Source organism: Tachypleus tridentatus, chromosome 12 (assembly GCF_004210375.1).
Source record: "Tachypleus tridentatus isolate NWPU-2018 chromosome 12, ASM421037v1, whole genome shotgun sequence".
NCBI classification, from domain to species: domain Eukaryota; kingdom Metazoa; phylum Arthropoda; class Merostomata; order Xiphosura; family Limulidae; genus Tachypleus; species Tachypleus tridentatus.
Window position 1 is genome coordinate 97,973,201 of NC_134836.1, and position 13,439 is coordinate 97,986,639.

The window sequence follows — 13,439 nt, forward strand, 5'->3', positions numbered from 1 at the left end:
ATTTGTTCAATTACATTTTAAATTGCATAAAAAATATTTTTTTCAGAATTTTGTAGCACATGGAAAAGCAAATACTGCATTTTTAAGTGCAGGTTTCCATTAGTTCACAGCAACTGCAAAAAAACAAATACTAGAATATCTACTTCATTTTCAAGCATGGCATTCAGTATTATGAAACTTACAAAAATTAAACTACTACATCTGTTTCACCTTAAAATATGGTTTTTTCAGTGTTTCATGGCACTTAAAGTAATGAAGTTATAACAAATGTTTCACCCTCAAGCATTGTTTCCCCAGTGTCTTATTGTACTTGCAACAACGTTTGCTTCATCTTTAAGCACAAGTTTCCAATGTTTCGGAACATTTGTAAACATTAATGCTACAACATATGCTCTGTGTTCAAGCATATTACAATTAGTACTTACCAGTGCAAACATCTGCCCATAGTGTGGAATTTATGCTAGTAATTATAATGATAGCAACTATTTACTATATAAGCACCAAAAAGTAATTATAATAGAAAATACTGATTAGAATGCATCAGATTTTAGTTTATAATAAATAAAAGATAAAAAAAAAACGTAAATCCATTTGTTCATAATTTATAAACAATATTAACACAGTTCATATTTGAATAATAAATTTTTAGTTTTAGAAACTCACCTTCTGTCTGGAAGAAGAAACATTTTAACATATGGATTGCGGGCTTGTTGATTAGCCCTTGGGGTTAATCCTGCTGCACTTACAATGGTAACAACTAGTTGAAGAGCTGTGACATCATACCAAAGTTTCACCTAGAAAGATTAAAAAAATTATGTCATTTTATTAAAACATAATGAAACTAACTAAAAATCACTCCGATAGAGTTAAAAATTGCTAAGTATATAAAAAGTTTATCTTAATTGTAGAAAAGACTACACTTATTATTTGGATTTATGGCTATTCTATGTCTCCTAAGATCATTAAATCTAATGAAATATTATTGACACTACGGCCAACAACAGTGTTAATAGAAAAAGTACCAAACTGATTATTAATACATTATAATACCCTTATGGGTTTTAATTTTATTTTGTACTGATTTATAACACTGACTACATCTCGTCATTTATGTTTTATACAATATGTTTTATTTCTTATTTTTATTTTAAGCTAAAATTTTAATCAGAAGTTACTAATAATTGACTATAAGTGAAGTTTATTTGTAGAATAGACTGCATTCACCTTATATACAAAAACAGTGTTAATGTCAAACATACCAAAATGATTATGACATGCATTCTGATCTTGAGTTTTCTTGTACACTAATTTTCAAGATTAAGTGTCTCATCAGTTTGTTTTATAGAATTGGATTCATTAATTATATGCAACATTGTACTTATGAACTTTTAAGTTAGTTTCCTTTTTACTAGATACAGATCAAGACTGCCTATAGAATAGATTGAAATAGTTTTAGACAAGGTCTGATTTAAACAGATGAGTTTCATTACTGATAAAGTTATGCTTTTAAAATTATTTCTTGCTGAACTTCTATGTAGCTTATAATCTAACATCTTATATTAGAATACATTACGATTCAGAACAGTAAAAATAAAAAAATAAGCAAAATATATACAACTCTGGATAGTTGAGTTTAATTATATATCAGTTAACAAAATCAGAAACTTAGCTTAAAAAATAGATTTTTGATCAAATTTTTAGTTTGGTTGTCCCTAAGTGAGAATTAGAATAATAATAACATAAAACAAAGTAAACTAATGTAATATTAAGTTTTATTTGGCCCACAATGCAAATCAGTTAGGTTGAATAACTCAAATTATCACAATAATTAAGTAAATGACCAGTAACTAACTTTGCTTCTTTAGAATAAGTTTCAGAAAGAGCACAAAATATTTTTTTGCATTAAATGGTGTGGTTGAATAATTAACATTTACATTTCTTATAAGCAAAATTTAGATGTATAATAACAAAATGATCTCAAATACTGTTATGATGTCTCAACATTTAACTATCACTTTGAGTGAAATGTTGGTCAAGATAAATCATCAAAATATAATAAATATTTAAAAAAAAACAAATATTTCAATGAAAAGGGTAGTAGGGCATATCTTTCATTAATGGATGAGTTGTAAATAGTAAGATAAAACATGATAGTTTTACAAAATAAACATTTCACTATACTTCCTTGCTCATGTTGTTTTTAATATAAAACAAACTGATGAATCAAGCTGCTTATGAAACTTCATACTTTTCTATAACCTTATATTTTATACATAAGACTAAACTCTTATAAGCATATAGATGGTATTAGACAAAATTGTCTGAAGAGTAAGTAAAAAAGCTGTGAAATATGAATATGCTATATATCTCTATATATATATATGTGTGTGTGTGTATATATATATATATGCAGGTTTCACATAACATATGACTAAGAAAGCTGTTAAATTGATTGCATTGTAGCTACCACTCTTCCTCTGTGCTAGAGGAAAAGCAGTTTTTGAAACGATTGTCACGATTATTGCAGTTTGTTGTGACTATAATCTTTCTCAGTTATCCCCTGTTGTAGCACTGTGCTTTTTGTGTCTGATTTACCTTTGTATTATAATACCATGAATCTTAAACTCAGCCACATCTGCATAACTGTAATGCATACACAATATATTTGCATTGCAATGTGATCTAACTAGTTATGTCAATAAACTTGTTCAGAAATCAATTAATTCTTTCTTGTTTCTTACAACTTCATTATTTAACATTGTGAAAGGCTAGTTAGAATATTTCAGTGGGATTCATAAAATTCTAAAAGGTATTTTTCAAAATTGTATGGATATATTTGCACACAGTAACACACCTGAATTGAAGATTTTGTTTCAAGTAAAAAACGTATGGTCAGAGGATAATTTAAAAAATTATAACTCAAAAAGTAGGTAGAACACCATCTTGATTTTTTTTTGCAAATCATATTCAGAGATGTAAGAATATATGGTAAAGATCTGAAAAGGCTGAATAATTGGTGACATGGTCAAACTGTGGCCTGAAGTAGGGCTATTTTTAGCTAAATCATAAAAAGTTGTATGCAACTATTTTTTTTACAGGAGATCTCATAGACTTTTAATTACAACAATTGCTGATTTATCAACTGATATGTTATAGGAAATTTGAAAACAAAATTAGCTTTGTATCATATTAAGTTTTAGAGCTATGGCTTATTAAATAAACCAATGTTTTTTACAATTTTGGGTTTTCAGGTGATTTTATAGCCTCACTATGAAAATCCTAAGAGAGATAAACTTGGTCTGAGACCATTTTTGAATTCTGTGAGATTAATTCAGTCAGTTAGCAAATTTCAGCCTTCTACCACCATTACTCTTGCAGCTTTAAGCAGCAAAAGTTGCCTGAAAATGAATTCACCAAAAATACAAAAAAATTAATTAAATTTTACAGGGCTGTAAATCAGAAACTATTAGAGATATTGATCTAATCTTTGGCAGTTTTTCATTATATGGGTAGATGAGCACATGTGAATTTTTTCAAGGTATTCTGTGGGTCACCTGCAGCCCCCTGGATGATTTGTGATGGAATGACCCTCAAGTGCATTATATGTAAAAGGTTTTTAACTTAAAAATAATGCCCTTTTATACAACTAAAAGAATGTATTACCAAGATGGAAAATTAGCCACTGAGGGAGAATTATTGAGTCTAGAAGAAGTTCTTTATTAGATGTAGGACTTTCACCAATGCTGTGAGAGCCCATGACTTTAATGTTGCTACAACCACACTGACTCAGAAAGGAAGGCAAGGACAGCCAATATCTGATTTATCTAGAATAACTGTTCAAGATACTCCACTGAAGAAAACTGAGAATTGTCACAGTAATGTGACATCTTATAGGTTTGAGACTAGGTGAAACGGTTTGTACAAGACTCACAGATTTCTGCCAACCGCTAGTTGAGGTCACCTAAGAAAATCAGAGGGACTGATGGATAATGACTGCCAACCAAAACTACCTCAATAAGATAATAGGTAACAAATAGCAAAGTGAGTGGACTTTGCAGTAGTAATAAGTCTCTCTAAACTGGAAGGTATACTGTTAAGATACACTTGGATCCTGAAGAAGCTTGGGGATGAGCAGGATAGATGGGCAAGCTTCAAAGTGCATTTGTTGCTCTGCCACCCAAGACCAAGAGTAGAAATTTACAGTTCCTCCTAGCATCAGGGTCCCACATAGCTCTACCAAACAGTATAAACCATGATGTTCTCACAATGTTGAGGACATCTTGGTTAAATGATGCCCAGAAATATGGAAAGGATAGTGTCTGGTTATTACCACTCTACTAACATTTAACCTGTTGACTGCCAAGTATTTCAGCTGCTACGGCAACTCTGAACCAAGTTCAAAGATCAAAAGTGAAACAATTTGTAAGTAGGTCAAATACATGTATGGTGCTGACATCTAGCATTGAAGTTAGGTATTATTGAGAATGAATTAACTCGTCCATGGCACTGTGTTACCGATCGGCTTGGACGAGTTATCTTGTCTACAGCACTGAACAGGTTAAAGACATGACAGAAGAAGATTTAGATTGTTTCATTAAGCACTTCATGAAGGTAACTCCCTGGAATGGCTGAGTTTAGACAGTTCAGCCCTAGTATCCACTAAGGAGACAGTGGATAATGAGTCGTTGCAGAGATGTGACCCAATGGAAAATAGAACAATCTATTAGGTTGAGTTGGGGGTGTATAAGAGGGATATCAAGAGAAGCTTGACTACTTACACAGATGATCTGCACCTTCTGCATGGTAAAGCTTATTCTGCAATAGCTTCAGCAAATTGCAAAAAAGTTTGTGGAAGGGCTACATAGTAAGACGATACAATATTACCTGGTTGTGAGATGTCTTATCACACTTACTGATGCAGTTTATGTTATGCTTTGATAAAATGTAGTAACTTTAAGCCAGTTACAAGAAGAAGGGACATTGATTTTACCTAAGATAGATCCTATTTTCCAGATACCAATGTTGCACCAGGTTCTATCCAACAAAGGATCAACCATTCACATATCCCAACAATGTAGTGCAAATATACTAATATCTAGTGAAATATCTTTTGCATAGGTAGGGCTATTCAGATCCTTCCATGCTGTGTGTACCACAACCTATGTCTCTGCCAGAATGTCATCTTGGGAGGGATGAGAAAAAGAGATGTGTAAATTTGCATCTCGCCCGTGACATGACAGGAGTTTACTAAGTGATACTTACGTAGCACTAGCTTTAGAAGATAACTCAGATGATTAAAATGTAAATTAAACAGCATTAAGAGGCAGACTGTTGCAAGTAACAAGCATATCTGACAATGTGTAATGGAAACAAATGTGTATGGCAATACACATCTAAATGAATAGATAAGTGTAGTCACAAATATACATACAACCATTGCATGACTTTATGATATGAAGTTAACTATGTAAAATAACTTGTAAGGTATTGTTTGAAAATACAGTGTACCTGTCATTTTTCATGAATACTCATGAGAGAATGTTTCAATTTGAACATTTAAATACTTGGCAGGTAGTGAATTTTCATGGAAAGATAAGAATAATGGAGAAACTATTACTGAATCTAAAATAAAAACAGCTTTACCAGATATTTTTTGATCACAGTAAAGCAAGATATTTAACTGGATTAAATCAAAATGTTTGTGTAGGTGGAATTATCAACAGTATATGAAATTCACAGACAGTATATTGAATGTCATAAAAAATATTAACTTGGTGTATCCATTTTTTTAGTTGGTTGTGAGAGTATTTTCAATCATGCAGGTTAAAATATTTAGTAAGATACAGTTTTATAAATTTTTAACATTGTTTCATTAGAAAATATAGTATGAAAATCAGGAAAATGCAAATGGTAAGTATACTATGGAAAGGCAAAAAGGTAAAACTCATGTGGTGAAACTTTGTAAATCACACCACAACTAACACTAAACTTGTAACTGGAAGAAGGTCTTTAAATATAAAAGACAATCAAAGTATTGTATTAGTGCATCCTAATGACCAAAAGTAATGTCTATATTGCCTAACCCAAGACACTGTGTGTATGACAAACTTTGCAGTCTTGGCTATGTTACTTTCCAACTAGACTCAAGCACTATCTACATAATAACTGGACAGGTCAAAGTGTAAGTATGTTACCCATTGCCATAGAAATGGCAACAAGAGCAGCATGACTAAAATTTGTGGACTGAGAAATTCATTGGTGCCATAGATACATGTTTTATAAGAGACTAGAATATGTATATATGCAAGCCCCACAAAAATGGCACTTCATAAATAACATGTTGATTACACTGTCTATAAAAGTTTTGTTTTTTTGAGGGAGTATCTGTTTTAAAAACCTTTAAGTCCCTTTAAAAAGTCCCAACAGCAACTGAAGCAGCAAACTTGCCCATCAAGTGTCCAGGACCAGAAAATCACTTGTATCATTGCTTAGGAGGGTCTGCTGTTAGGATTGAGAAGAGAACTGAACCTTGTGCTCACTGTTGGGTGAGGTGTATATCTTGTTTTATGTCTTTAATAATTCAATTTAAAATATATATACATATATATATATTTGTGTCTTTCTTTAATTCTCTCATGTATTTATATTTCTGTTGAATGGTTCCTTACACACTATTTTTTATTTTATAGTTTCCATTAATGGATTTTATTCATAGTTTAATTATTTAGTGCATTTCATTAAAATTATTTTTATATGTGTTTCTGTGTTTTATAGAAGGTTTTGACATAATATGAATAGGTCACTGAATCTGTAAAGGGTTGTCTGGTACTGTGATGTTAAAGATCAGTTTAACATGAATCACATTTTAATGAAATTTATTGAAGCATTTTATATGCTATGATTTATAAAGGATTTATTTTGTATTTAGTGAATAAACATATTTTATTTTTTGGCTTATTCATAGTTTGGCTTATTCTCATGTGTTCGAGTTTGTTAAATACAGTGTTAAAAAGATATTTAAACTATTTAAACATCAAATGTATCTTACTTGTATCCTTCCGCCTACCACTAATGACTGAGGACGTACACGAACTGTTTCAGGGGAACCAGGTGATGTTATGGTGACACTAGGTCTCCGATCTTTCATGGAACTGTGCATTCTGGGGTCTAAAGTTGTTTCTAATAGAATATAATAGAGTGCTATAATCACAGACTATTACCAACAAACCTTTCTTACAGAGTACTGTATTACAACTGATTGAGTCCTACAGAACCAAATACGGATATACATTTCAAACATAGTTCTTTCCTACCATCTGCCAAACAACTGAGGATAACCTTTCCTACTTTGTAAAGAGAATATTCACATGTTACTGGCCACAATGAGTCATGTATGACAGCTACAACTGAGAACTCAATCTTACAGTTTAAATAAAAAGCAAAAAATCCAATTTCCATATTTCCAAAAATATACATTTTCTGACACATTAAAGCATAAAACAATGTGTTGTAACAGGCTATATAACCCTCTTTGAGGAATCATACAGATTTTTAAAGGTTTGCTGGGAGGCTTCACATTAATCTAAATTAATAAACCTAGTCCAGACAAAAACACCTATTGATACAAAATTTATAAAATTATCATATTTGTAAAATAATATCCTAAACATCAAAATCTAGTGACAACCCTAAATCAATTATAATGGAAAATGTAAAAAAAACAACAACAAAGGAATTATGCAGCTACAATTCATCAGTTCTCTAGCAGAACAGGTGGTAGGCTCCAACAAGATACAAAACTACTTGTTCTTTTTGTACCTCATTTAGTGAAGTGTAAACATTCTTAAGAACACCATCTATACGAGTTCTGATTCTACTCTTTAGGTACAGTATTTCACAGAGATTTACAAGCTTTGAAATTTTTTAAAGAAATATCAAAAACATATTTTAAGATTTTGCTACAAAATATTCTGATGAAAAATTTCTTAGTCAAATAAAAATTTCACTACTGTTTATTATGTTTCAATAACAGTCTTGCCAATATACAGACATAATACTTCTAAAAGAAAGTAATATTTAACCTCTTTTTTTTTGTTATTTTATAAAGTTTGAAAACTTGTTTCTCACCAGAGGGAGCCCCTACAAGTCTTCTTATGGCTCTTTCTCTTAAGTCCACTCGTCCAACATCACTAAATAACAGAAAATTGAATTTAATATCACTAACTTTTGGTAAAGCAGAAAGCTACTTCAACACTTTTAACAAAGTTACAACAAATAAGTAAAATGGATACATTTCTAGCTTTTATGGTTCATTTGTTTTTTTTTTTTTAAAGCTACACAATGGGCTATCTACACTGCAACTGTACATAATTTGTGAGCTCAAATTTTCAAATTTGGGTTATAAGCTTTTATGGAAAACTAGTATAAAAAAATTTCAAAAGGGAAGTAGAGATATAAGTTAGAAAATCAAGTTTATTACAGTGGATATATTTGTTATCCAAAGAACTACATATTACTGAACCTCCATTTTGTTCTTCATGTGAGAGTGTAATTATATTAGTTAGTTTTTATATTACTCATTATTTACTTACCTTATATCATATAATTTTTCATGGTATGACAAAATTCCAAAATTATCAGTGGGTGCTGAAATCTGAATGTCATATTGTCATGATTCTTCTCATAAATGTAACTTTTTTATCATTTATATAATTCTTAATTTGACAGTTTAGGAACTTTGACATAAATATATTAAATAAAACAACTGAAATTAAAATATAGTATTGCTAGTCTCTAAATGTATTTTTGCTAAAATTTTATAAGTTGTAAAGGTTACCTGAGAGGTCTACAAACAATTAACTCTACTTGGGGTTCTTGCTTAGATTCTGCTATAATATCATAAACTTCTTCATAAGTCTTGCCCTGTAAGGAACGCCCATTCCACTCTAGCACCTCATCACCTAATTCAGATTAAATAATTGCAATTACTTGAAATATACCTGAAAAAAACACTAAAACTATAAAAAACTTCTGGTTGGAGAACACACATAGGAGGTGTTACAGAATGCTCATTATTAGTGCAATTCAGAATTCCAAATTATTGTAGTACATGGAAAAGATTTTTAAAATTTAAATAAAAGTTAATGTTTTTCTCAATTTATTTACATTATATTTATCTAAATCCATAGCAGTTAGTTCTTACTGATCAAGGGATGTAGAAGGAAGGTAGAAACTATTGTTAACTGAGAATAGTAAAGGCCAATGACTGATCAAATCTTTTAATGTTTACACATGAAATTATATGTCAAACTGATCCAATTTTATTTATACTGAAACCTCTTTTTTGAGCTGACGTGAGGTTTATGATGGACACTATACAAACTGCATAAACACAGTTCCTAAATCCTGAGAAAAGTTAAATACTTGTAATGTAAATTGCAATTGTAAAGAAAACATAAATTAAAAGAAGTGATAAAACTTACTCCAGTCACAGGTGAACAAACATGTGCTAAATTGCCACTGAAAGGAAATGATATCCACCTGAGTAAAATACAGCCACATCATGGAGATAATTAGTGATGAAGATATTGGGACTAGTTCACATTCCCGACTGAGCGATCTCCCCTTTGAACATCAAAATTTAGCAGCCAAAGATGATATGATGAATTTGATGAAAATAAATGGTGTGGAGATAGCAACCTTCCATGCATAAGTTCAGATATGCCAGCCTAACCAGTTACAAAGGATATATCATGGAAGCTGAAGTATTCCAGGAAATAAAAAAAGAAGTGAAACAGATAAAGAAGGCAATCTGGATCAGAATGGGAATACAGAAAGTGTTTGATAAGGCTGCTCAATAGATAGACACTGTCAGAGTGGACAAGCCTGTGTCAAACACCCAGGTGATGAATTGGAAAAGATGAAAAAATGGAAGAATGGGAAGGATGGAAGCCACACTGGTTACACCAAAAGTGGAAGGTAAACAACCAACTTTGGTAAATGGACATGAAGAAAGGTCTGATGAGTCAGGAAAGGAAGGATGCAACACATTGCATCAGTTCCTTGGTTTAAGCAACAAACTTTTTTTAAAAGAGCCATGCATGAAAACAGACAGTGATGACATCTGAATGAACAATGTTTGACTAAGGTTGGCAGAGAAGAGACTGGTACAAAGGTAAGGAAAAGTAAGGGAAGTTGTACAAGTAAAGGTCAGAGCACTGGGAATCATGGCTGCATTATCCAATACGGAGTCACCATATGAAGAGGTAAAATGGGAGGGTAAATACAAGTGTAAAAACTCCTCCAATCATGAGGAATTTGTCCACTCCCAGAATCAACATGTGTGGAATGGGAGACTAAAAGGAGGAAGTTTGTTGTACCATTGGGTGACAAAGGAATATATGAGGTGTCTCTAACTGATAACACACCCAGAGAAAGACCTGTGGATCACAATGTGGTAACTGTTGGCTCAGAAAAGGAGATTCAGTATCTGAAAATATAAAGACATGGAATTAGTCAACTGATGCATGGTTATATATGCATGTGACCACTGTGGAGTTGTCAGAGTGTATTATTACAATTTTTCTCCCAAGGAAAAGAAGTAAGCGGGACAAAGCTTTATGAGCCATCATAAACTTGAGAATGGTGATGTGCAGAGAGAAGTCCTTGGTCAACTGGAGACTGAAAATTTCTCAGTAATCAAACCCTCTAAAAACGATTCAGTGAATAGATGTGAACAAGGTAAAAGAAGTAGCACCCCCATCATGGTCCAGCCTCTGTCTAACCACCAAGCAAGATTGGCTCTAATTGGTGTATCAAGTGTGAAAGGGCATTCCAAGAAGTTTGAGTAGAAGTTCCTACACAAAAAAACACATATGAGCCTCACACATGTGAATGAATCTTCCAAGAAAGCCCATGCTCCCAAACAATAGCACCTCTTGAGTTGTAAGAAAATGTAAGGGTCTTGTGCATTGGTTACTCCATATCTTGAAGATGAATAGAAAAAGGGTAGGTCTAACTGAGGTAGGAATGAAGAAACCCCCAAAGGAACTATAAATTGAGTAATAACATACTTTCATCAGGAATGCCATCTGTGCTGCTTCTTGTAAGAGTAGAAGAGTGTGGTTTCTCAACTGTGAATGAGAAGTGATCAGGAGCCAATCCTCCATGTAATGATGAATGCAAAGACTCAATGAATGAAGATGTTGGGCAAGAGTTAATATCGACCAACAAAACACTTAAAGAGCTAAGGTCAGTCCAAATGGTATAGCCCTGAAACGGAATACTACATTTCAAGCAAAAATAACTACTGATGATGTGGGCATTGTGGGAGCAAATCCCAAATTTAGATTACATGGAGAAACTTTGGTTTCTAGTATCAAGAATATAGAGAAAAAGAGCCAAAGCAAAGACCAGCCCCATGAATAGGAAAGAAACAAAAATATCAGCAATGTAGCACTGGTGAAAATTAGGATTATAATGCATATATTTAACAATGACCAAAAAATTATCCAAATAGAATAATGAATTAGATGTTACTAGTAGTAATGATATGTAACATACAAGCTACCTAAACATACCTAGTAAACAATGGACTTACAAATATCAGACTAACAAACTATTTAAATTTATCTGTTCACAACGTACAGAAAATAACAAACATGCAGAAGTTACTTAAAAAACAAAGTAATAATAAAAAACTTACAATTCTTCTAACTTAACATGGACAGCAAAGGACACATAAGTAAGACAAACACTAATGACAGTTAGGATTATAAGGTACATATGCAACAATGGCAAGAAAAAATTAGTCAGATAGCATGATGAATTAGATGTAACTAGTAGTAATGATATGTAACACACAAACTGCTCCCAGACTGTTAGATCAATTCTTGTCTCTAAAGAAGAGAAGCAAAGATGACTGATGGACTGTTAACTGTAGGAACCTCTTGAAAAAGTCTCTACAGGCTCCCAGGCTGTCACTAGCCACATATACACAGTTTCAGCATTGGTTAAGACCATTCACGACCAGCTGAGAAGGCCTGGAAGTGCTGTTGGTGGACAACTTCTACAAAACAGATCTTTATTCCCAGCATGTAAGACTGTGGGCACCCATGGTAAAACCATGAGCCAGGGAACAGTGAGCCTCACTAAGTAAGGAATTATCCATTCAGGATAACCATGGCTCATGATGAAATTGAGATATAGAAGACTGTAGGAGGAAGTTTTCTGAACAGCTCATCACCATGCCAACCTGGATTAATTATATTCACAAAGTTACCAAAATCTCTGAGAATGTTGCAGTTGCCATGCATCTGCAACATCAGTAGCATATTGGCCAGGTATTAGCCATGAACTGCAAGGGGGAGGCTTTGTTCCCCCAATCACACAGGATAGAGTCTGGTTGTTATGTAAATGATCTGAACCAATTGCATGATAAGGCCTACCCTGAAGTGGCAACAGCATGTAAAGAAGATATTCTCCTGGTTAAGTTCATGAAAGGATTTCCCAGCAAAGCCAGGAGGTACCACCTAAGCATAAGGAGGAACCCCAACTTGACAGAAACATCATAACCTGGTATGAATTAGTAACTCTAAGAATGGATATTAGAGAGAAAATGCATGCAGTGGCAACTGAAACAGCTACATCTCAGACAGACTGACCTAGCCATGTATCTCCACCATGTTCAGTTAAAGCCATACTGAGGGTTAACCAGCTATTTACACATTTTGGCACTGCAACACAGACACCCTGGTTTCCAGTGGCATGGGCTATTCAGGCTTGCCCATGGGATACATGTTGTAGTCTATACTGATATTCCACAAGGAAATTATCCAAGATGCTTTGCTCTGTTGGGGTCTCTTGGAATCTGACACATGGCCTGCCTGTACTTCTGTTAAACAGCAAAGACAGTAGAACTACTGATTCCAGCCAACTACATGTGTTCACACTCTGCCAAACAGGAAGATAAGCAAGGTTGTGTTACTGTCCAGTGGCCCAACAGGTTGAGAGCAATCAACAACAAAGAGCAGATGCTGTCACTAATGCTATAGAAAACTTGAAAGATTTTAAGTTGGGTCTGCTCACTTGTTTAAAGAGCACAAACTACTTGCACCAAAGATTTAAGTGACCAGCCCCAATGTTTCAGGTCTGGGTGGAGTTTGATATGCATTTGTGAGTGTACAAAAGCATGAGGTTGAGTTATTGGTTGACAATGGAGACAGAGCAAGTAAGACTACAATTCAGTCAGTGGATAATGACCTCATTCTGGTGAATGGAGATAGACTATACAAAAGAGGAGAGGTAGATTTCCAGTTCTGTCTTTGAAATGTTGCACACAGAATTGAGAATATAGTTGTCTCTGATCTCAGATTTGGTACTTATGTCATTAGGATGGACATACTGTAGAAATCATTTATTAGTTTGCCTGTGCAATGGGT

General features: G+C 33.2%; 1 protein-coding gene across 1 annotated transcript in view; it reads right to left on the bottom strand.

Annotated features, from left to right (window-relative positions):
- Positions 1-13,439, bottom strand: part of LOC143235702 (regulating synaptic membrane exocytosis protein 2-like) — a 138,318-nt gene that overhangs the window by 43,936 nt on the left and 80,943 nt on the right. Inside the window, exons 6-9 of the mRNA XM_076473915.1 lie at positions 8,837-8,960; positions 8,128-8,189; positions 7,049-7,179; positions 664-794 (exon numbers count right to left, since the gene is read on the bottom strand). Of these exons, the coding sequence (XP_076330030.1) occupies positions 664-794; positions 7,049-7,179; positions 8,128-8,189; positions 8,837-8,960 (448 nt within the window). The remainder of the gene's footprint in view (positions 1-663; positions 795-7,048; positions 7,180-8,127; positions 8,190-8,836; positions 8,961-13,439) is intronic.